At 36.8% G+C, this 23571-nt stretch overlaps 2 protein-coding genes across 2 annotated transcripts in view; both read right to left on the reverse strand.

Annotated features, from left to right (window-relative positions):
• Window positions 1-5220: 5220 nt before the first annotated feature.
• On the reverse strand, window positions 5221-13705 carry LOC109037615 (uncharacterized). The gene is made up of 4 exons (XM_019052381.2): window positions 13456-13705; window positions 12367-12538; window positions 10497-10595; window positions 5221-8432 (listed from the first exon to the last, which is right to left on the reverse strand). The coding sequence occupies exon 4, from the start codon at window positions 8288-8290 to the stop codon at window positions 5222-5224; it is 3069 nt and encodes a 1022-aa protein (XP_018907926.2). The 5' UTR covers window positions 8291-8432; window positions 10497-10595; window positions 12367-12538; window positions 13456-13705; the 3' UTR covers window position 5221.
• Window positions 13706-15883: 2178 nt separating this feature from the next.
• Window positions 15884-23571, reverse strand: part of dia (diaphanous related formin 1) — a 30501-nt gene continuing 22813 nt past the window's right edge. Inside the window, exons 17-21 of the mRNA XM_019052232.2 lie at window positions 23226-23480; window positions 22272-22436; window positions 21241-21481; window positions 19993-20059; window positions 15884-19024 (exon numbers count right to left, since the gene is read on the reverse strand). Of these exons, the coding sequence (XP_018907777.1) occupies window positions 19006-19024; window positions 19993-20059; window positions 21241-21481; window positions 22272-22436; window positions 23226-23480 (747 nt within the window). The 3' untranslated portion in view covers window positions 15884-19005. The remainder of the gene's footprint in view (window positions 19025-19992; window positions 20060-21240; window positions 21482-22271; window positions 22437-23225; window positions 23481-23571) is intronic.

The following is a 23571-nucleotide window of genomic DNA, read 5'->3' on the forward strand; positions in this document are numbered from 1 at the left end:
TGTAAATAGGTAAAGACAAACTTAAGCGGGCTGATTATTGAAATTGATAAACAAAGCTATGAAAAAAGAAGACAACGGGAAAATGAGGCGTTTATATGAGTGGAAGCGGGTGGTTACAATGGACAAATGAAGTGAGTAATAGACTTATTAACGGCAACTCACGAGGGATCATATCGTCAGTTTATCATTCTCTTCCTTGGTCTACAACGATCACTCATTTCAACCAATGGGATCGCTCAATTTTCCCTATGTCCTCTTTGCCTATCGCTTTGTCTATCGATTTCAATAATCAGCCCGCTGATCGGCGAAGTTACTCGTCTATATTCTACATTACCAACACAACTTGTCCAGGTAGCGTTGTTACTCGCATAGGTTCAAGCATGTCCACCTATGCATGTAGCAGAAGTAGTGTCATTATGCACATCTCTGGAGACTTAAACGCCGGGGGTAAGAAAGTAAGCGAAAATTTCAAAATTGCAATGATTACTTCAGACTAAAATTGATGATTTTAAGCCAAAAAATGTGTGGCGATTTTTGGAAATTGTTGAGAATTTACAGCCCATAGTGACATTTTATTAAAATATTTTAGAAATAATGAAATATTCTTTCTTCCTGACAGCCACTCAAACGTTCAATTGTTTTCCGAGTCCGAGATTTTTGAGGAGGATTCTTTCTCAAGAAAGATACCTACCAATTTTCGATCATTTCGAAGGCGCTAAGATGGCACTCCAAGCCACTTCTGCCATCTTGGAGTTTTAAAATTCAAAACTTTGACTGAAAATTCGAGCTCTAAGAGAAAAACATCAACTGCCGTCAAGTCACGCAAAAATGAATCAAACAGGATCCGAGATAGCATTTTAGGCCGCATCCAGTATATTATATTTTTAAATTATGAAAATTTGAGTTGGAATTCAAGGTTTCCGTCAAAAAATGCCACCTTGTACCGAGTTTCAAGAAACGTCCTGGAGTGTATTGACGGCGGCGCGGCATTTCGGCAATCGTGATCTTCTGCCATCAAGTCGAGGCGACACTCTTGAAGGCGCTCTGAGCAACTATACCACCTCGGAAGTATTGCACAGTATCAGACAAAATTGAAGGCGCACTAACGCAAGCAAATTGACCGGTAACATTTATCGCACGATATGCGACTCCTGATCGATCAATTTTTTTGAAACTCGGTACCAGGTAGCATTTTTTGACGGAGGGCCTAAATTTTAACTCAAATTTTCATAATTCAAAAATTCAAGATAGTGGATGTGGTATAAAATGCTATCTCACCACCTGTTCGGTTCATTTTGATGAGACTTGGGCAATGGATGTTTTTCACATAGAGGTCGAATTTTCAGTCAAAATTTTAAAATTCAAAAGTCGGAGATGGCGGATGTGGCCGAGAGTGCTATCTTGGTGCCTTCGAAATTATCCGACTTTGCAATAGAGGTATCTATCCTTTTTAAGTTCAGTTTCAAATCGATGTGCTCTCAACTAACTTAAACCTCGATATCGACTCGCTCTTCAGCCGTTATTGGATCAATCTGCTTATTTTTTTTATTTTTTTTAAATTATTGATGTATTTATTTTTTTATTCGATTTCCAACAGGAGTCGCATATCGCACGATCTACTCTACGGATGCCAGTGAATTTACATACGTTAGTGCGCCTTCAATTTCGTCTGATACTGTGCAATACTTCCGAGGTGGTATAGTTCCTCAGAGCGCCTTCAAGAGCATCGCCTCGACTTGATGGCAGGGGATCACGATTGCCGCCGACATTACACTCCAAGACGTGCGCAGTCACAGTCACACATTTCTTCATCACCGACGGTGGGATAAAAAACATCCATACCTCAAATTGCGACATTGCAAATTTTTCACTGCCTATTTTATACGGGTAAACGAATATGGACACTGTAAAATCTGCCGTGATTTTTCCGAGGTATGATGAAAAATATTATTTGAATGTGCTGCTAGCGAGCTGATAAGAGTCCTGGATGTCCTGATACCTGGATTCTCGTTTTCCGTAGTTCATATTCTTTTGTTATATTCCGTGCCACTCGTTTATTTTTAATCCTCGTAGTGAAACCACCCATTTGCTGAATACAATTCTAGCTGGAGCGCACTTCAGCTATGCATGCACCAATGCCAAAATGCCAAAGGAAATCGACACGCCCAGCGTGCATGGAAGCTATCTCCATTTAAATATTCCGTCACATTCTTACGGCGCAATGATACAACTATTTGAACTCTCCGGAATGCGTGAGGTATCAAGTCGCATTTGAAGGCGTTTTCAAATCAGCCGAGTTCCGATACCCGAATTATCGTTTTGCATGGTTCATATTCTTTCTATATATTCCGTGCCACTTGTTTATTTTTAATCCTCGTAGTAAAACCACCCATTTGTAAATAGGTACAATTCTAGCTGAAGCAAACTTCAGCTATGCATTCACCAATGAAAAAATGTCAATCTTGGAGATTCTGAGGCACCGAAACCGATCAATGGACGTATTTCTGCCAAACGGAACTATGTGCATAATGACGTGAGCCCTGTTATGCATACATTCCTATGGATCTTAGAGCTCATGTCTTCATGTACCTACATAGTTCCGTTTGGCAGGAATACGTCCAAATGCCCTTTCTGCACCCAGCGCTTTAATAGGACTTTATTTTGCAGCTGGGTCATACATAAAAACTCCTGCTGCATTAGAAAACTAATGGCACAAATAAAGAATATATTGTCTCTAGAATGAGCCATAAATTGTTGTTCCTAATTACAAAATGTCCAGATTGAGATAGGTAATGGTGAATTGGTTGTGAAAGCTCAAGATTTTGATAAAATTGAAAAGACAAAACTTTAATGATAGAAGTGACAAAACGAGGAAGTTTTTCTTGCTGGAGGTAATCATATACATGAAAATTAAAAAATTAATCTTGAGGATGCTCCACAAATTGGAGCACATAGAAAAGCATCTCCTACTCTTCCGAATTTTTTTACTTGACAAGAGAAACTTATCGGAATCAGGATAAAAAAAAATAACAAAAATATACAAGAAAGTAAAATAAGTAGGTAAGTAGGTAGGTAGGCAGATAAATGAAAGAAATGGCAAAATAAAAAATAAGGAACCAAAAATTGGAATTCTTAGTTTGAATAGAACAAAATCAGCACATCGACAGTGAAACTGCAGGAAAATGGACATTGATTCGCAATGCTGCAGACTAGCTATTGTACTTTTTTTAAAATGGAAAAGTACTTGACGTCATTTCTTGAAAACTTCCCTGTTTTCCTTTCTCTAAAAGAAGAACTTTCTGTGAAAATTTCAAGCTAAAGCGTTGCTTTGTTTTCCTGACATAAAATTAAATGAGGGCTGCGTTTATAAAACATAGCAAACGAGATATACCTTCCTGCAGTGTCACTGTCGATTAAGTACCTGAGTAAATTTTACCTAGACAAACCTCATGCTCTATATACAATGTATGTCGAGGAGTCAATGCGTGACGACTTTTTTCAATTAATTACTCTGATAAATTTCAATATAAATTCACAAAGCACCCTGCCAAATCCCTCCAATATAAGTGCAAACAAATGTTGTCAAATGATTTTGCATTTAGTTAACATTTGCTTTACAGAAAGCCTTCAAACTATCGTCAGGTTTTTCCCAGAAAAACTCTAGTTTTTTGAAAAATGTGATTCAGTAAAAAACTTTACAAGTAACTGAGCGATGGAAAGAAAGTGAGATCACTTTCAGATTCAGCAGCAAAAAGTACATCAGTTAAGCCTTGAGAGGACGGGATGTACAACATTTTACTGTTCTTTTCCTTCCTTTTTAGACAATAAACAAATGGATAAGGTTAGAAGTGTGTGTAAAATAACAGATTTGGTCACTTGGACGCAGAAGCTTTGCTATTAGGAAGAGAGGGAGAAATTCTTGGGCACTCCATAAATATATACCTCTACATTTTCGGGTACTGAATTCAAGAAAAATCCTGGTTTACACCCACCGTGTACCAGTGCTTTGGAAAATTGAATTTTTCCTGGATAAGAATAACTTTTGAGGGAAAAAATATTGAATTAGCAAAAAAATGTCTAGTGTGATAAGATGAAACTACTGTCATTTTCAAACTCTGCGTTGAAAAATACAATTGGCATGTTGAGAAACCTGAATAGGTAAATCACTCCAGTTGTCCAGAAATTCGAATTTTCCAGATAAAACAGGTGGGGGGGGGGGGTTGTTAGGAGTTTGAAGGTCCCTCGGAATCTCTGAATGTTGACAAAAAGCAAAATCGTTGTACAACACTTGCTTTTGCATGAATTTGAACTTTTCGGCAAGGTGCCTTGTTCACTGTGAAATTCATCAGTTTGATTTAGTCAAATAAACCGCACGAAAAGGTTACATCAAAACACTTTTTTTGGAATGAAATAAGACTAAAATACAAAAGGCACTCAATAATTAGTAGGAATACATTACTAAAAATAGTGATTTATATGGTAAGTATGGTGATACCTCACATGTTTTTCAGTTTCTGTAAGAATTTAACAAGGGCCATTAAAAAAAGACGTACTAGTTTTGATTTAAAATATACATGATGAGGAGGATAACATAGGCGTGCGGACACATAGATTTGTCAATACGCTAAAAATTTCTCAAAAAATAATCAATGATGATCATTTAGGAGTTCCGGATTTGAATGTGTTTGGACCATTCACCGCTCGGCCATTGTCAGCAACTCCTGATGACATCTTAGAATGGCCAGGTAGTGAGCAGCTGAAGCACATCCAAAACCAAAGTTTTCTAGCATATTTGAGTGATTATATTTGTTTTAAGGAATTTAATTTATTTCATATAAATATTTCATAATTTTATTAATTATAATATTTTATTCATTTTGTATTGAGTTGTTTAATTCATCATTAGTTTCGATTGTTTCATCAGTAGGGTCAGGCAAAAATATTGTTTCTATAAATGGACAAGTTGAAATATCACCTATCATCTTAGTTAAAGATAAACACAATCCTTAGAAAGACGAGAAAAATGGTGCATAAAATAAACCAAAACTGGACTACATTTTGCAATTTGGAACTAAAATTCTAGCCCGGTTTAAAAACAACGTATGTGCCATTAGTTTCCCTATGCACATAAGTGTTTTTCCAGAAGAGCCAGAATTTGAAGTTTCAAATTGCAAAATGCAGTCCAACTGTCACTGGGACCAGAGGAGGGAGAGCGACAGCTTTAACTCAAAGTTCTCAATTTCTCAAGTATCTTGCTGACAACTTTCATCTTATTATGGGCGAGAGCTGCCTGAAGCAAAGTCTGCCCATTTTGATGGCGTGCGCTAGTGATAGCTTTAAAATTTTCTTCATCCAGATCAACCAAAGAATTCATCATGGTCGAAGTGTCCTCTTTGACTGATTTGAAGAAGTTATCAACAGTTTGCAAGAACTTTCTGATATCACTGTTTTTAGTGAGCTCGTACAGTGTTTTTCCACCGCCATTGGTCATGTTATAGATTGCTCCTTCTTGCAATAAGCATCTTACAATGTCTAAACTAGTCGCTATATGAAGAGCAGTAGAACCATTTTCTGTAGGGGCGTTAACGAAGTCACTCATTTTTTCAAGGTTCTCGCTTTTCACTCGATTCAACAACGTTTTGATCATTTTCAAATTCCCTTTTGAAGCAGAAATATGCAATGGTGTCGCTCCTTGGTCCGTGACTAGAAAATAGTCTGCCCTACACTTAAGAAGATTTTCCGCAACTGTGGTGAGATTCTTCAAAATAGCCCATACTAACGGTGTTCTACCTTCATCCGAGTCCCGCGCATTGATCACTGACTTTTGACTGCCAACAATTTTTAGAACTTCCTTAGATCCATCAGGAATTTTCACAACTTCAAACAATTTTTGGATCAAACACAGAAAATCCTTAATTGTTTTATCAGTTGTGAGATGAAAAGGAGTTTCCCCATCATCGTTCTTCATATTGTACACAGCTCCATGTTCGATGAGAAGTTTGACGGCCTTGAAGTTGTTTTTTCGTGCTGCATTGTGGAGAGGAGTATTTGAATAATCTATCGATGAAGCATTAATAAAAAAATGGCGCTTCGTAAAGCTAAGTTCCGTGGCATGAGCTAGAAGAGTTTCCACGATTACTAGATCACAACCTGAAACGGCATAGTGGAGGGATACTTTTTCTAGGTCCGTTGGCAGCGAGATGTCAGCTTTGTGAGCCAAAAGCAAATTGATTGCCTTGACATTTTTGTAGAGGACAGCAAAGTGCAACGCAGTTTTTCCTTGGGCATTTGAATTCCTGGCATTAACGATTGCGCCTGCCTGAATGCAGCATTCAATTTGGTAAAACTCCTTTTTCGCTATGGCAAGAAAAAGTTTTTTTATCAACTCCAAAAGAGTAATTAATTTGACATTTCCGGTTTTGCGAGCCAAGTCTAAAGGAGAGTTGATGGAATCATCTACTGCATCAAAATAAGCCCCTTTGTTGAGCAATGCTTTGACTACGTTGACGTTACCAGAATTGATGGCAACATGTATTGGGTAATTACCAGAATCGTCAATATCGTTTGGATCAGCACCTTTATCGAGCAGTGCTTCAACTATTTTCTCATGCTGATTTTTAACAGCCAAAAATAGGGCAGTGGAACCTTGGCTTGTTCTGAATTCGAGGTTTGGCTTGTACTTTAAGAGCAATTCAGTGATGGGCTGATAGCCTTCTCTTACAGCAAGATGCAATGGTGTTGTACCATAACAGGTACTAACATTAACATTCGCACCTTTTTTCAGGAGTAGCTTGACCATGTCCTGATTTTCCAATCCGACAGCCCATAATAAAGGTGACAGTGGACCACCATTTAGATCAACGCCTGTTTCATCAATGAGGTATTCTGCGGTTTTGATACATTCACTTCTTATTGCAAAGTGCAGGACTGTATGTCCTTCTTTATCTTTTTCGTTGGGGTTAGCACCTTGATCGATGAGAAACCTCACCATTCTCAAGTTGCCAGAGGCTGCAGCATAATGAAGTGCGGTACAGCCACCTTTACATTTGGAGTTGATATTTCCTCCTTTCTTCATGAGAGTTTCTATCATTTTTAGCGTAGTATCCTTGCTCATGACTGCTGCCATTATCGCTGTGAGGCCTCTGGAATCCCGAGCCCGAACGCTAGCACCGTTATTGATTAGCCAGTTGACAACGTGTTCTTTCCCAAAGAATAAAGCTTTATGAAGAGGCAAAAAGGCCTCAGATGGGGCTCCATTAATCAGTGCGCCTCTCATGACAAGCATCTTAACAATAGACAGAAGCCCATTGCTTGCAGCCGTTGTTAGCGGCGTCGATCCTTTATCATTAAGACAATTGACTTCAATTTCCGCTACTTCCAAAAGAGTTTCTACAATCTTCCCCTCATTTGAAATCACAGCTAGGAGTAGGGGAGAGGTATCAAATGCTGATTTTGCATTTACATCGCTACCTGCCTTGAGCAACAACTTGATTAACTGGAGGGATCTCACACCGATTGCAAAATGCAAGGGACTCAAATGTAGTAGATTGGTTTTAGTATTAACATCTGCACCTGCCTGAATGAGGATTTCAACAAGATCAATCCGTTTTTTGATTACTGCAATTATCAAAGTGGTACAATATTTATCTTGTCGAATTTCTTTGAATTTGGCTAGGAATCCTTCTTCCGATTCTTGGTTTAGTGAGTCTTCTGGAATTTCGTCTGGAATATAACTTGCGACAACATTGACATCAGCTCCATGGGTAAGAAGCATTTTTACAGCTTCTTTTTGCTCATTTCTGACTGCTTTGTGTAGTGGTGTCTCGTCATTATCGTTTCTACAATTGACACTGAGGCCTCTTTCGATAAGAAATTTTATCATTTCAGGTAAGCCACAAGAAGCAGCTGTGTGCACGAGAGAGTTATTTTTCTCATCTTTTGCTTCAATGTTCGCTCCTAAATCCAGAAGACGTGTTACCATATTGATATTGCCTGTCTCAACAGCACAACACAATGGTGTCATGTTAAATTTAGCCTTCACATTTAGGTCCGCTCCTGCTTGGACCATCATTTTAACAATCCGTAAATTTTCATTAAAGATAGCTAAAAAAATAGGGGTAAAATGAAACGTTGACTCCCTCTGGTTAATATCGACGCCTGAACGAATGAGCATTTGGACACGTTTGACGTCATTTTGAAAAGTTGCTTCGTGATAAGCCGACGATGAGACGACTTTCGACAAGTATGAGGAAACTAAATCCTCCGGGACGTCCTGGAGCAAGTGTAGCATTATGGTCACAGACTCTTGCGAGCGAAGAAGTTTGAAACAGACGTCTTTTGTTTGAGAAACTATATGCTGGGGTGTGTATTTTACCTCTTCAAAAATGTCTTGACGTCGCAGGAAAAGAGGAAGGTATCTTCTCAAGAAGGACCTGAAATAATTATTACAGAAAAGATTTAGGAGCTGCTTGTTCATATTTTCAGCTGAGGTGTATTAAAATTAGGCTGTTAGCAAAATCTCAGAAATAGTTTGAGAGGATAATTTTACATAATCAAATCAAGTTAGGAAAAAGACATGCAACATTAGCATTTTTGCCCCCTCTCCTCCCCACGAAATGTCATCAAATTATCAGGGCTAATAGAAGACGATTTGAGGGGCCTAAATACGGGTTTTGGCTCTGGGCGATTAGAAACAAAATCTTTGAGTGCTCATGACTCTTGAACGGATAGTTTTTGCATTTTCCTTTCCTGTAATGGACTCTACCAAATAAGATACTTTGTCTAATTGGACGTATTTCTATTAAACTGAACTAAGCGCCATCGGGGGAGGAAGGGGGAGGAGGGCTTGGATTGGCAAGTGATGCGGAACGCGATGCTCGTTCCGTCCTATACTCGCAATGCTTTTCCATGGTGCTTAGTTCCATTTGACAGAGCGCGCTATCCCGGATTTTAAAATCCTCAGAAGGAATACAAATTGGCACTTAGTTCCGTTTAATAGAAATACGTCCAATTCTGCTATGAAACTTGCAGAAAATATGATTTGTGAGCAAATAATGGAATTTTTGGTAACCAAAGTACATTTTTTGATTTCTTTTTGGGGGGGGGGGGGGGTTGAGGATTTAACTGCTGCTGACTTTGTGGCTCTAGGCGCAATGATAATGATATCGATAAAGGATGCACCCCCAAGAATTCCACTGTGCGGAGTATTCTAATGAGCAGGGCACCGCGCCAACTTTGAACAACCATGGTGCAGTTGGAAATCCTTTCCTTGGCATGCTGTTGGGCTTATTTAGTAGCTCAGAAGGTCTAAGTGTGGAAGAAAATGAGCCTGTGGCTGTAGCTACAATGCACTAAGTTACAAGGTCAAAATTCACGGAAAAAGACTGTTGTTGCAAACTCATCTTTTCAAGCTTAATTGGATAGTATTTCATTAAAGTTCTTGTGAAATTTACGTTAAAAAAGTTCTGAAAAATTGGCTTCAAAATTTTGTCAACTTCTAAAAATCACCCAATCACATTGATGCTAAACACTGAATATTACAAAACAAGCGAAAGAAAAACCAGATTTTTTAGTAAAATTTACTAAAATTAAGTGAAAGAACTTATAAAAGTGCAGGGTGGCATTTATGCTGTGAAGAAAAAGGGTATCCTAAATCGGATACTAAAACTTTTTTCAAAAGGAATTTTCTCTTTAAAACTTCATAATAGTTTTTTTTACCTTTTTTTAAACAGCCATTGAAATTAGGGTATCTCGAGAAATTGGTTGAATGGGCCTGTTGCAAACTTTTGAAAGGGCAAAAATAAGAGTTGTTCCTAATAGATAATATCTCAAAAATCACGATGAGCGCATTGGCAAACTCTTAAATGTACTCCTATCTTCACAATCTGCGTAAGAAATTCGCGTTTTTTTCAGCTTCCCGCTTCAAAAAGGATAAAACAGCACAGGTGAACATTTGTTAGAGGAGCCGTTCCATTCAATCCCTGCTCAACATGACTGACGCTTCCTCGCGCAAGTTGCGGAGAGCACTAGGTCAATCAAGGCGTATATCTATCAACGCGAGAAAAATGTGAATGTAAAAACGCCGATTGTTATGAGGTGGTTAGAATCATTGTTCCATCACATGTGTTTCGGCAGAATTGGCGTCGGCTATGTTGAATATTGCGTAGTATCCTTGTGAGTAGGGGTTGGATGAAATGACTTCTCAAACGGAATTTTCACCTGTGCCATGGTATCGTTTTTGAAGCGGGAAGCTCGAAAAAACGCAGATTTCTTACGCACATTGTGAAGTAAGGAGTGCATTTCAGACTTTGGCGATGCGCTCATCGTGATTATTGAGACACTTTCTATGAGTGACACCTCTTATTTTGCTCTGGCAAAACTTTGCAACAGGCCCATTGGAGTAAGTTTTTTCACATGTCTTATAAAATACAGATTTTTGTGGTATAATGACTTTGAAAGCTTCAAGTATGAAAAGAAATGAGATAAAGAAGTCTTACCAGATCGCATTTATGAATTTTGAGTTAGTTTTCTTGTATCACAGTCGTAAATTAAATTATCTCAGATGAATACAGTATACAAATGTAGCAAAATCACACCTAGAAACATGACAAAAAAGGAAGATACATTCAATTTATGTTTATAATGATTAGATATATTTGATGGCTGAATGTCAATATTCAATTTTTTCATTGGAAAACTAGTCAACATTAGTTTCCTTGAAAACTTTCCTCAATTTTTCTTCTCTATCAGGGGGATAATCTTCATAAGTTTTAAGCTCTGAAGTTGGTTTGATCCTGTTTGGAAAAATAAAAAAAGGAGCGGAAATTTTGAAACACCACAGTAGAGAAACATGGTTTCACACTTCTGCCATCAAATTTCTTCTCTAAAAAAAAAGGATAAAATTGAGTTTTCTTGTCCAAGCAAGCTCTGGAAATTGACTGCCTACATGACTCAAAGGAATTTAGCCTGAGCCTGAGTCACTGAATATGTATTGGGTCAAAACTGTAATTCCTTACCTTTCAACCACTTTTTATGGAAAAACTAATGGACAGAGCCACCTGAAAATTTTACCTAATATTCTTTTTAAGGTTCAAAATTAATCTTTGAAATGTTCATAAAAGTACAAGTTGGTGCCAAAGTTTTAAAGAAAATATTAAAACAATATTGAAATGGCCGGGAACATATTGTTTAAAATTAAAAAAAATATTGAAATGGACAGGAAAGTAACATAAGTTCTTGGGAAATATTAATGATACCTACAATTAGTTTAATAAACAAAAATACAAGGAGCAGAATTGAAGATTTTTTTGGTCTCTGGAATAGTTAAAAGTATATGAAGTTGACATAAGGATGACATCACTACTCATTACCCCACAGAGAGGAGAAGTGAGAATGAAGAGAAATGACAGGAGCATGGTCCGATCAGTCAGCAATAGGTGATGTGCTGATATCCGCTATTTCATCTTGAATTTTACTATCAACCTGACGAAACATGGATTTGTGCAATTTCTTTAAACATAGGCTGGAAAGCTTATGTAGGCGTACGGCTCACATACGGAAGGCTCAGCCCTACCCTTCCCTCTCCCTTGTGAGGCACCGTGAGGCTGCTAGTGACCCCTGTCCCCCCTAAGAGCCTTATGTAATTCGTGGACAGCTCATGAACACATTCTTTTTTTTTTTTTTTCCTACTTCAAATAGCCCACAAGGGCTAATCCTTGCGCTTCAGTCCCGTCCCCCCTCCGTCTCTACAACCAGTCCCAGGCAACCATTATTTGAGACCATCAAACTCGGGTCGCCTGGCCGGGAATTGAACCCAGGACCTCCCGATCATAGAGCAAGCGCTACAACCACTACACCATAAGAAGCCGACTAAAACTAAAAAAAATTACTTAACTAGAAAAAAATTACTGAACAATCAAGAAGCTAAAATCGTAGTGCTTGACAGCCCCAAAATGTGCGGCACAAAATGTCTTTTGACAAATCAACAATGAGACTCCTAATCCACAAATCTCAATTGCGGTGTTTAAAAATCTTCCCTCCTGTTTTATTTTAATAAGGAAAACAATGCAACATCATTCCCTGAAAAATCATCAGAATTTACAACGCACACAACATTATTCCTTGAAGTTTTTGCAGAATTTTCTTCACACAGAGAAGAAAAATCACGGACATTTTTGAGAATCGACATTGAGAAGTTCCCCATTTAAAAAATTAAGTATGACAGGAAGTCTGCAACATTGCAAATCAAGATACGTGGTTTGGGAGTTTCACCATCGATATTGATCATCTCTATCCAGAGTAAATTATTTTTCTCTTGCCTACTAACTAATAACATTACATCCTGTAACTGTAAAATGGGCAACTTACTGTCGATGAACTCATATACAGGGATTTTACAAAAATCCTTTGCTGTAGGTACCATCAAAATCTGACTGAAGAACAGCACCTCTTTGATCAATATCAGACTGGAGAGAACATGTGTCCACTGTTAGTCTTCCAAAGATTTTTCCTCGACGGAGAAAACTGCATGTGAGTCACGCTGAAACACAAAACAAGAGAATGTGTAAGTTACTGAACATGGCACGTAGTGACGGTGAAATTGTGGAAGAATGTGTACCTCATTTGCGGTGTTTCAAAATCTCCGCTCATATTAAATTTCATCAGTTGTCAGCCTCCTATGGTGTAGTGGTTGTAGCGTTGGCCCTGTGACCAAGAGGTCCCGCGTTCGATTCCCGGCCAGGTGATCGGAGTTTGAGGGTCTCAGGCAATGGTCACCTGGGGCTGGGGTAATAAGCGTGGGATTAGCCGATGGGCTATTTGAATTTGGTTAAAAAAAGGAAAACAAGAGGAGAATGAATAAACACTACTGCTTGACATTAGACTATTCTTAAAATGGGGGGGGAGGGGGGGAGCAGGAAAGTTTTGGAAAAATGACGTTGAATATTTATCTATTGGCAACATGAAGTACTTACACTAGGAAGTCAGCAAAATCGCAGACCAAGAAGGGTGCATGTTCTGAGTGAGTGAGAAGTTAAAACACTAAAAAATGTGTGTGATAAAGTATGTTTTGACTAAAATTGAAATTTTTGAGCTTTTCGGTCTTGCAAAATGATGTGGCGACCCAGTGCTACTAGACCACGTTGTTAAGTGGGAAGACTATGCACTCATTTCAGGAGTTGAAGACAATTACCAGTTGAACTTGAAGGCAAGACTGGGGCAAGGGGAAAGAGTAGATACTGACCTCTTACTTACTGATGAACAAATCGCAACTTGGTAGAGATCACATGATGGGTCAAGAAGCATGGGTACCCTAGGGTCCACAGGACAAGTAATTATGAATACTTAGATGGCACTTCATCTGAATGGGAATGGAATTTCCTTGTATCAAACCAAAAGACAAAGCAGGAGGAACATGATATTTAGACAAATTTGCTTGTTGCAAGTCTCAATACTTACCTAAACGAACGGCATTTTTCGTCCACACCTGTTGCGGTCTTCGAAACACGCGCATGATGCAGTGTAAGTGTGTCAACTAGGATGATTTCGGTAGAAAATTAAATAGAAAGAATGTCTCACAGAACACTGAGTAAAATCAGTTGAACAGTTACGTAGGAAACGCCATAGAATCAGCAGGATACACGTGTTGTCTTATCACAACGGCACCGGCAGCGCACTGTTTATTTATTTTGATTCGTTGACCTTGAATTCAAACGCGGGAAAACGGGGAAAATTTGCGATGTTGCCAAAATAACATAAAAAACAATCGACTTAATTAGAATTTGAAACCAACGTCTGTGTTATGCTTTCTGTTCCCTTTTTCGAGATCTTCGTGCGAATCTCCTCGCTGAAGCCATTTCATGTGTGTTAGTTCTAAAATCGATTGAAATTCAAAACAGTCTTGCAAAACGAGAACACACCCAAATGAGATGCAATTAAATTCGGCCTCCTATGAAATAGGTATGCAGTGTAAATTGAGTCTAATGATACAATGAGACATGTTTCAAGTGAGGATCACAGCATAACAGCTCAAAAATCCTAAAATAATAAGAGTATCCACTTGACTAACGAGCTGAATGAGAATACGCACTGTTGTATGTAAGCTGCTCTCAGATACTTTACGAGCAAAAATCGCCCGCAATTGGTCGGTTATGCAACCCTATTTCCTGGACGTTAAAATAGTTGCTGGCTCAAGAAACCAAGGAGCTTGTTCGCTTGTTCACGAACAACTTCACTATCAAGTGGACCACGTTTAACAGAAAGAAACCAAGCCACATCAGCTATTGCCAATTTCAACTGGGCAATTTAATTTTTTACGAGAAAACGTTTGTGCGGATCCCTTTGAAAATGTTAAGGAATTTGCTTCGTACTATGGAAAAATCCACTAAAATTTGCACGAAAATCCGCACAACTGTTTTCATGTCAAAAATTTAATTAGCCGATTAAATTTGGCAATAGCTGATGTGGCTTGGTTCCTTTCTATTTAACGCGGTCCAAGTATCCCTCTTTAAATAATTAATAAAGTAAAAGAATTAAAAGAATGCATTCAAGTAAATTAACGAAAAATGCATTCTTGACCAGTTTGAATGAGGATTATGCACTTTCCCGGTCCTTCATAAAAAAAGGAGATCTTCATATTACCTACTTCATTTCTTATCTCCTAGACTAAGTATGTATTTTTAACATTTTTTTTTTAAAATCTTGTAGGCGACACTGCTACTGAGGGAAACAGTTTAACTTTCAAAACTTAGAAATTTCATCTGTTTCAAGAAATGCTAGTAAGGGTAGCAAGCAGAAAAGAAAAACACTTTTTTTCAGATTGGTTTTCCCTTCACAGTGTAATACCAGCGGGTCGATTGTTGAATCGTTATCGAATGGACTTGATCGATAAATCCCTATCTTTACAATGCTATTTATCGATCAAGGTCATTCGATAACGATTCAACAATCGACCTGCTGGTTCAAATGGTGACACTAAATTAAAAAAGGGATTCTTCATCTGAAACGAGCTCCAGTAAGAAAGGAGGGGGGGAGAGAGGGGGGGGAGAGAGAGAGGGAGAGAGAGAGAGAGAGAAAGGAGGAAAACACGAGAGGGACCATGAGGAGTAAACTGAGAGGTCTAGAGATGTAACGTAACGTTACGTTTGCAAGGTATTAACAAAGTAGAGAGATACGGCACCCAACTCAGAACAAAAAGTAAGCCACCTTACATTTGACTTTTTCACAGATTTTTCTCATTTCTGATTGGTTGCAAGATTTTTATGAGCGTCAGACGGTCTTTACCTTCTTTACCTTCACTTGAGTGAAAATAATTTTTCCCCTTCAAAGGCACCAGCAAAAGTTTGCAAAGCTGTTTGAACTTTTTTTTGTTTTTGAAGGAAAAAGATTTTTCTTTATTCATTTTCTTATTGTTTGAGACGATCCGTGGGATTGACAGCTTCATGAATAGAGGCAAGTTTTCTTTCTTTCTTTCTTTTTCTTTTAACCACTTTTGCGATTTTATTCTATGTTGAGGAGTTGAAACTTCAAATTGTTGAAAGAAAATACTCCTTCAGAGTCTAAAAAATTACCTAGTTGCATGTGGCTTACATAACTTTTGTACCATAAAAGGATGAAATATTTCATTTAAATCCTTGAACCAAGATATTCTCTTGACTATTTATGACTTCTTTGCAAGCTTTATATGTACAATTTTCAAATTTGTGAAAAATACCAATTATACATTTTCTCCCCTGCGTTATTTTATACAGTATGCTACTAGGGTCCCTGTGAAGAATTTTTCATTTTGTTTCTAAGATAATTTTTGAGCTTGATTGCAGCTTTTATGTGTTTCTTACATTGAATGGAGGTTTAACATTTTGATTAAAACAAGGAGGAAAACAGTAACTGCGATGAGTAATGACTAAGGATTTAATAAATTATTAATCAAAAGTAATAATAACAATAATTATAAAAGTATCACGAGGTTTGGCTCGGAAGGCAATATCCAGACTTGGTGCATATCTAAGTCATTAACTTAAACATTTAATTTATAAAAATAATTCTTGCTTCTTTTAGTTTGCATGATCAACATGCAATGTATAGGTAAAAGTATGTACATCACAATTTCTGGGTTTTCCGGGCTATCTGATTTATAAATACAATTGGAACAATGCCTAACAGAAATAACAGCACATTTACAGTTTATAAACTTTGTGAATTGATAAATTCGTACTTAATAACAACTAGACAGCATTAGAACAAGAGAGAGAAACAATAATAACACGATAAACAAAGTTCCTGGCTCGTTCAAAGGGAATTAATAAATACTTACAGAGGTACTAAGCTCACTTAAAAAGCGAGTATTGAAACAAAATGACACTTACATGTCAAACTTCCAACATTTTGCGTTGAAATTAATTTGAACCTGATATTGTGGTGTAAAAAAGAAGGAAGAAAAGATGAAGACACTTCAGTTACCATTCAAAAAAAAAAAAAAAAAAAAATTCATCAAAGCTCAAAATTCGTACAGAATATGGAAAATGAAAAATGTCTTAGAAAAATAAAGATTCTCTCAAAGTGTCCCACAAATTGTAAGAAAAATTAAATGTATAAAAATTGATAAAAACCTGTAACTTTTTTTGAGGAATCTTTTCATTCTCCTCCTTGAACACAATTTTAAACACAAGACTACACACCCTGTTAACACATAAAATGCAAGCAACTCTTTATTTCACTCTAGTAAAAGTTTGCAGCAGAACCATTGGTGTAGCTCAATGTGTAAATAATTAAAAATAACGATGAATTTTCGACTGGTGTCAATTTAATAAATAATGATTTACAAAATGTATAATCTCCGTTTGAGTCTACAAAAATACTAACCTTCGAAATAAAGGGAAAAGCGCCTATTTTAAAAGGCTTATGGAGCAAGTGAGTCTGTCCATCCACTCAAAAGAGTGTTACTTAACAAATTGTGTAAAAAGTTTCATAAACATAAATATATAGTTTTCTTGATAAAAAGAAGTCTCGATGTCTTCCTCGATGAAAAGTTCATTGTCAACAGACAATTATGACACTTCATGAAAAGAAAACCTCTAGGTTCTAAGGAAGTCAAGGGAAGAGCTGTAAAAGATACATCGGAAGGGAGGGAGGTGTTTAAAGGCAATAAAATGATATGACACAAGTGCATGAAAAGGCCCCAACTTACCCGACTAACATTTCTGCCATGTCTCAGCTTAGCAAATTTCAACTTCGGCAGTCCTAATTCTGTATTTTAAACAGCAGTGTTTGAATTTTGGGAAACTACTGACGTTAATGATTGAATCAGCATGTGCATTGGTATTTTGCGTTAACTTTTGCAGAGAAAATAAGTGATGTATGTAGTATATTTATTCGTACCTAATCTAGTAGCCCATTTGAAGTTTTATAACTTGATGGACCCAACAAGAAGCATCAGGGTGTCTGCAGATTCTGGAGGAAAAAATTCCCTCATTTTCTTTTATCCTTATTTTCCAGGTTTCCTTTGACCAAACTTATGAAAATACCCTGCCTTTTCACATCGACAATTTTCATGCAGAAAACTGAAAATGAACAATTTTTGGCATTGCTTTCACTGAAAATTACAGAAATATGTAGACTTTTTTTCTTTTTCTTAAGAATAAGAATAATTTAATTAACTATGGTTGCAATTTCTTATTGAAACTTGTTATTCTGTTTACTGTTTAGAGAGAAACTCATAGCATTGAGCCCCTAAGTAGTTCAGTTCAAATAAGTTTGATTGTGAGGACAGCGCTGAGGTGTTTTCAGAGTTCAAATTATCAGATTTATCAACTTTCTATGCTTTTGCATGAAATTCCCTGACTTTTCCCTGACTTCATGGAATTCTCTGCCAATGCCCAGTTTCCCCAGTTATCCAGACCAATAGACACCCTGTTCATGAAGACCACTTCAACCTCCAACGAATTCTCTCAATTATCGTTTAATCGGTAAGCTTGAAAGGCTACTACTTGGTGACCAACTCAAGTTATCTGAAGTTCTCGTTTTTTCATAAAATACAGAGTGAAGGTATCACTTGCCTGTAATAATCACTAACTTTAGAAATTGTAGGCATGAATGTAACCCAGAATTAAGCCTTTTGCATGTCTGTTCGTTGGGCTGACAAATTTTCCATACAATGAAATGCAACAAGATACAAGACCTAATATTCTCCCTTGACAACACTTGCAGATAATTTGAGTACATAGCACTTATTTGATAGATAACGTCACTTGGATGTGAAAAAAAGTGTGAATCTTAATTCTGTTTGGATAATGGTGACACGATGCTATTTTACATCATCAAACCTGCATAGGTTTCTTTGGGGACCTTATATTAATTTTTTAGCTCACATGGCAGGAAATGTTTTTTTAATAACATTCTTAGTTCGTGCATATCTTGGCCAATCAAAAGCTTCACAAGCTTTTCAATGTTGAGTACTTCAAACAATTGAAGGAGAAACTTCCAACCGAGACAGTAATGGCATAGGAAAGCGTTTATTCCTTAGGATATCATCAATGCTAATGGTGATACTGCCATTTCGGAAGAGACAATGATCAAAAAGCCCCTATCTGAAACCGTATCAGTACATTCCATCATTGAATATACAAATGTATGGAATGGAAGCGAAAAAAATGATGTCCCTTTTTTTGATCCTATTGGCATTGTGCCAGAAGAAATGGTAAATAAAAAAAGCCAAAACATCTCTTTTCATATTAACGATTGATCTAAAAAGAAATGCTATTTAAGAGGAATGTGAAAACGCCACAAGGCAAATCTTACAGTCTAATAACTTACGAGACCAATGGAAACAGAGTGAAGGCGAAGATCGGCACATTTGGCAGCAGTCAAAGTTAGACGTGTGAGTATCACAAGATTGAAAAATTATTTTACTCCTAATGAAATCTTCAAGGCCGATTCATCGCAGATGAAAGTAAAAATTAAATTAACTCATCAAACTTGCTACAGAGGATGTTCCTCTTCCCATTTCCATCCTCAGTTTCCGTAAATTTCACTGCAACAAAAAGAAAAGCGAGAGTGAGCAAAAACAAAGATAAGATAGAAGGAAAGATATAAATTCTTAGAGGACAAATGGATAAATTACACTATTCAATAGGGGAATAAATTAATAAAAAAAAAATTGCAATAATAAAAAGGTATGAATTTGTGGAGGGTAGATTTTCAAACTTGATTTCGAAAATGACCTGAAAACTCTCAGTCAAGTTGGTATCACTTAGAAAAATCTAAATTTTCCAGGAAAAATATATCGTTTGTATCATTAATATATTATTAGTTAGTAGTGATACATTTTGGTTGCAGGCTGCCTCTGTAACCAGGAGGTCCCTTGTTTGATCCCTGGCTGGACGTTCTGAGTTTGATGGTCTCAGACAATACTTGCCTCGGGCTAGTTGGGTAGTAGGGACTGAGGAGGGGGGGGGAACTCTTGCTGAAAGCGCAGAATGCCTATTTGTATGGGTATTTGAACTTGTAAGGGTATTTGAGAAAAAAAAAAAAAAAAAAAAAAAATTATGAAGAATATACAGTGCTCTTTCTCTACATCTTTTTAGGAAGGGACCAACAATTTTTCGTTGCAGAAAAATATTTGGGGACGAACAATTTCTTCATTTTAGAGAAATTCTCATTGAAACAGGTGTCTATTCATGGAGAGAGATAGTACCGTACTTGCACGATAATAATAGTAATCAGCCTGCTGAAAAGTTAGGCATATTCTGGTAAAATTTATTCTAATTTATGTCGTAAAAAAAAGTAGAAGATCATACACGGCAAAAATTTTACTTTCCCTTAAATTGAAAGTTCCAAGTATTCCAGTTTCCTCGGTCTTCATACTTAGGTGTTTATACTCATGATAGCAGTTGTATAATTTACTTGATTGAGGTTATCATTACAGGATTTTCGTACAAAAAGTCTCCTTCCGTATTCACTGAAATTTTGAAGAACAGAAGATTTTAAAAAAGAACGTACCTGCTCAACTCCCTGCCGACTAAGCCCGTCCTGGATCTACTGCGGTTCAGCTGAGCTCGTCTTTCAGCTACGAATAGAAAACCAAAAGAAAAACAAATAATTTAGAAATTGATAGGAAAATATATTTCAACTTTGCCAGGACTTCAGAATGCTCCATAGTGAGTAAAAACAAGTGAATAATACCAAAAAATGGAGGAATTTGACAAAGTTGATGCCTACTAGGGTATGTGCTAGTGTAGTGTCTTCATTTGAAGGAAAAAATTAACTTGTAGTTGGCAAAATCCGCAATTTATTTTGCTTACAAGTAAAAATTTATCTGCGAGCAAAAAGCTGCGCAAACAAACCGTAGGTGCATGAGGCATAACTTGAGGACACGATTAGGTCACTAAAATACAGCTTTGTCAAAACGATTACATTAAGGCTGGTATATATGGTGAAACTAAAAAACCCTCAATCGCAATAACTGTAGTGTTCCAAAATATCTACTTTCACTCTGCTTTTTGATTAAAGTTATGATAGATATTTTAAAACAGACAGAAAAAAACTGGAGCGAGGTTTCGGAGATTGATAACATTATTTTTTTTTTTAATTGAAATAAAATGTGATGAGAAGTTCTGATGTAGCAAGTGGGGTTGTAGGATCTTCAAGTTTCACCATCAAAATGCAATGCAATGAAAGGAAAAGACAGAATTATAAAATTCACATGATTTTTCAGGTATTTTTAGCTACGTCAGGCTGATTACTGAAATTAATGGACAGAACTATATACAAAATAAAATGGAGCTATCCTACTGCTGGAAGTGAGTGATTACAATAGAGAAAGGAAATAAGTAATAGACTAACTGGTGGCAACTTGCGAGAGAGCCTACGGTTAGTTCATCGTTTTCCCTCTTCGTCTGTAACAACCACTTGTTTCAACCAATAGGATCGCTTCATAATCCCCATGTCTTCTTTGTCTATCAATTTCAATGATCAACTTGTTGGATTATGAAGAATATACAGTGCTCTTTCTCAATAACGAATCAGCAAGGGACTGATGATTTTTCATTTTGGGAATAATCGTTATGACAAGCAGCGTTCAACGAACATAAGAAGCACAGGGAACCAAACAATTTCTTTGCTTTGATTTAAAAAAAGGAATAATATTCATAAAGGAGAAATACCAGAGTGAGGTATTTTCACCTGACTCTTAGAGTCTTCATTGCAATTTATAAATTATGATCTAATTTTAGACATGAAATTATCTACCTCCTGCAGGTCTAGGGACATTCCTCTTCCTTCGCTGCTCCCTTGTGAATGCAGTTCCGGATTGCAACGCCTCTAACAAGCTGTCCATGACACCTTCTTGTGTACCTGCGTTCATGTCGATCAGTGCTTTCTTCCTTGCTGCTCTTTCATGCCTTTCCATTTCAGTCTTTTCTCTTGCCTCCCTTGCCCTTCTACTCTTTTCTTCTGCTTCCTTGATTTTCAAGTTTTCTTTATGCGCTTGCTGTAGTTTCAGAAAAAAAAGATGGATTTTAGAAAAATGATGGCAAGGGATGAGAAATGAGAAAAAAAGAAGGGTGTCTAGGTAAGCAAGAGTCTTGAATTAATATTTTGAAGGCAATTGAGATAAATAAGTTTAATTAGACATTTAACGCAAAATTATACATGAAAAACATCACACAATAACCGAACGCATCACTTACACAGGAATTTTATTTTGTCGTTTCCCAAACTAAGGAGCACATCTCCATTCCAGGATTGCAAACTCTATGGGCACAATTCATTTTTTTAATGACGAGAATGAAAGCACAATTGCTGTCCAAAATTCCACAGATTTCTGATGATACCTCATGGCAAAATTTGTGGCATTTTTAATAAAAAAAAGTCCAATTATTTCCGAGTAAAAAATAAAAATTGTGAAAGAAAATTTGGAAATGTTGAAACAAAGTTATGTCCGTTTGTCTTGGAAGTGATGATTTCAGCTGGACCATGAGAAGACTGGGTTCGGAAAATTTGGAGTTTTGAGGGAGGAAGATTTGCATGAGAGCGATTGGCAAAACCAAAGCAAATGAACTAAAATTAACCAAAATTGCCTTAAAGTTTGAATTTTTCAGTATGGGCACCAAGGATGATTGCGATTGCCCTGAGTGATCTTCAATGTTACTCCTATTCTTCAGAAAGTTGTACAGTAGCTGATAAAATTGTGAGCATAGGATTTTCAAGGCACATAAAAAAAAAAATTGTCCTTACTCTACGATCATTGTTAGAGAGATGATAAAATTAAAGTAACTGACCATAAAGGCATCCTTGAAAGTTTTTAAGTCAGTGAAGAATTCTTCCAATGGGTATTTCTGCTTATCAAAGGCATAGAATTCTGCTAAATCTGCATACAAAGTTTCCATGTTGCAAAGCATATTTTTGAGTAATGCACACTGTTCCGAGGCTTCTTTGGCGAACGGCTGGAAAAACAATGTTAAGGAAAACGAAGCAAGTCGACTTTTATGACTTATCATAAAAATAAAAATTTTTCCTAACGTTCTCATTCCAACCAAATACATCTGTTTAAATAATAAAAAATGAGCACACATGATCTTTATGAAACGAAAAGAAACGAAAACGAAACCAAAACTAAAACTAAAGAGGAAAATATGAAATCATTTATATGAAAAAACGATTATTTTGAGTTGAGGACAAAACAAAATAGATAATATTTCTTTGAAATCTACCTGAAAAACAAAGGGACAAACCGTGAGATGGATGAGTAAGAAAGAAAAGAGAATCGGAAAATTAAAGAACTCAAACTCACGAAATACATTAAAGTAAACGCAGGAAACGGAAATTTTGGCCTTGCATATGAGACCGCACAGTCCCAAAACGAGCCAGTGTTTACTTTATGTAGTGTGTGTTTAATTTGGTGAGTTTAAATGTTTTAATTTTCGGATTCTTTTTTTTCCCTTCGGTATTGATTGTTGATTGAAACTGGAGTCGCTTTAATTTGTTCTAGATTTTTGTGAACCATTTGATTCAACTAGAGCGTCAAATTATACTGGATATTGAAAAAGCATGACAGAGTCACTTACATTGCAAACACTTTTTCAAATCAGTTAGGCTAAAAGTATGGGCTTGCGCACTAATAAATATGCAAGCTTTGGCAGTCACACTAAAAACCAACCTAGTGAAGGCAAAATAAACTAGAAGAAAACTAAAATTGGAGATGACAAAGGGTAATGAAAGTAGTAAAAGGATACTGCCATAACTTCAATGAATTTATCATCGTCGCATTGAGGCATTTTACAATTGCTCAAATCTGTTTCCAAATTACGACAGTTTGCATCCATTTGCCGAAGATATTTTTGGATTGTGTCTGTTGAGACCCGAGCAGCTCTGTCTATGTGCGCTAGCTCTTCATTGAAATTGAGGAGTTCTGGGAACTTCCTTTCTATTGTATCGACTAAATAATGTAGAAGCGTAGTTTTATTTTCTATATCTTTCGTAGCAGATAGCTGAAATCAGACACAAAGTTCAAAAGTATTAAACAAAGAAATAAATTGTGAATAAATATCTTGTAATGAGCTTAGGTGGACAAGGCAATAA

The sequence above is a fragment of the Bemisia tabaci genome, chromosome 10 (genome assembly GCF_918797505.1).
Source record: "Bemisia tabaci chromosome 10, PGI_BMITA_v3".
Taxonomy (NCBI): domain Eukaryota; kingdom Metazoa; phylum Arthropoda; class Insecta; order Hemiptera; family Aleyrodidae; genus Bemisia; species Bemisia tabaci.

Excerpts from the sequence above, each read along its gene's own strand:
- LOC109037615 (XM_019052381.2), bottom strand. The coding sequence starts at position 8,290 with ATGCTACACTTGCTCCAGGACGTCCCGGAGGATTTAGTTTCCTCATAC.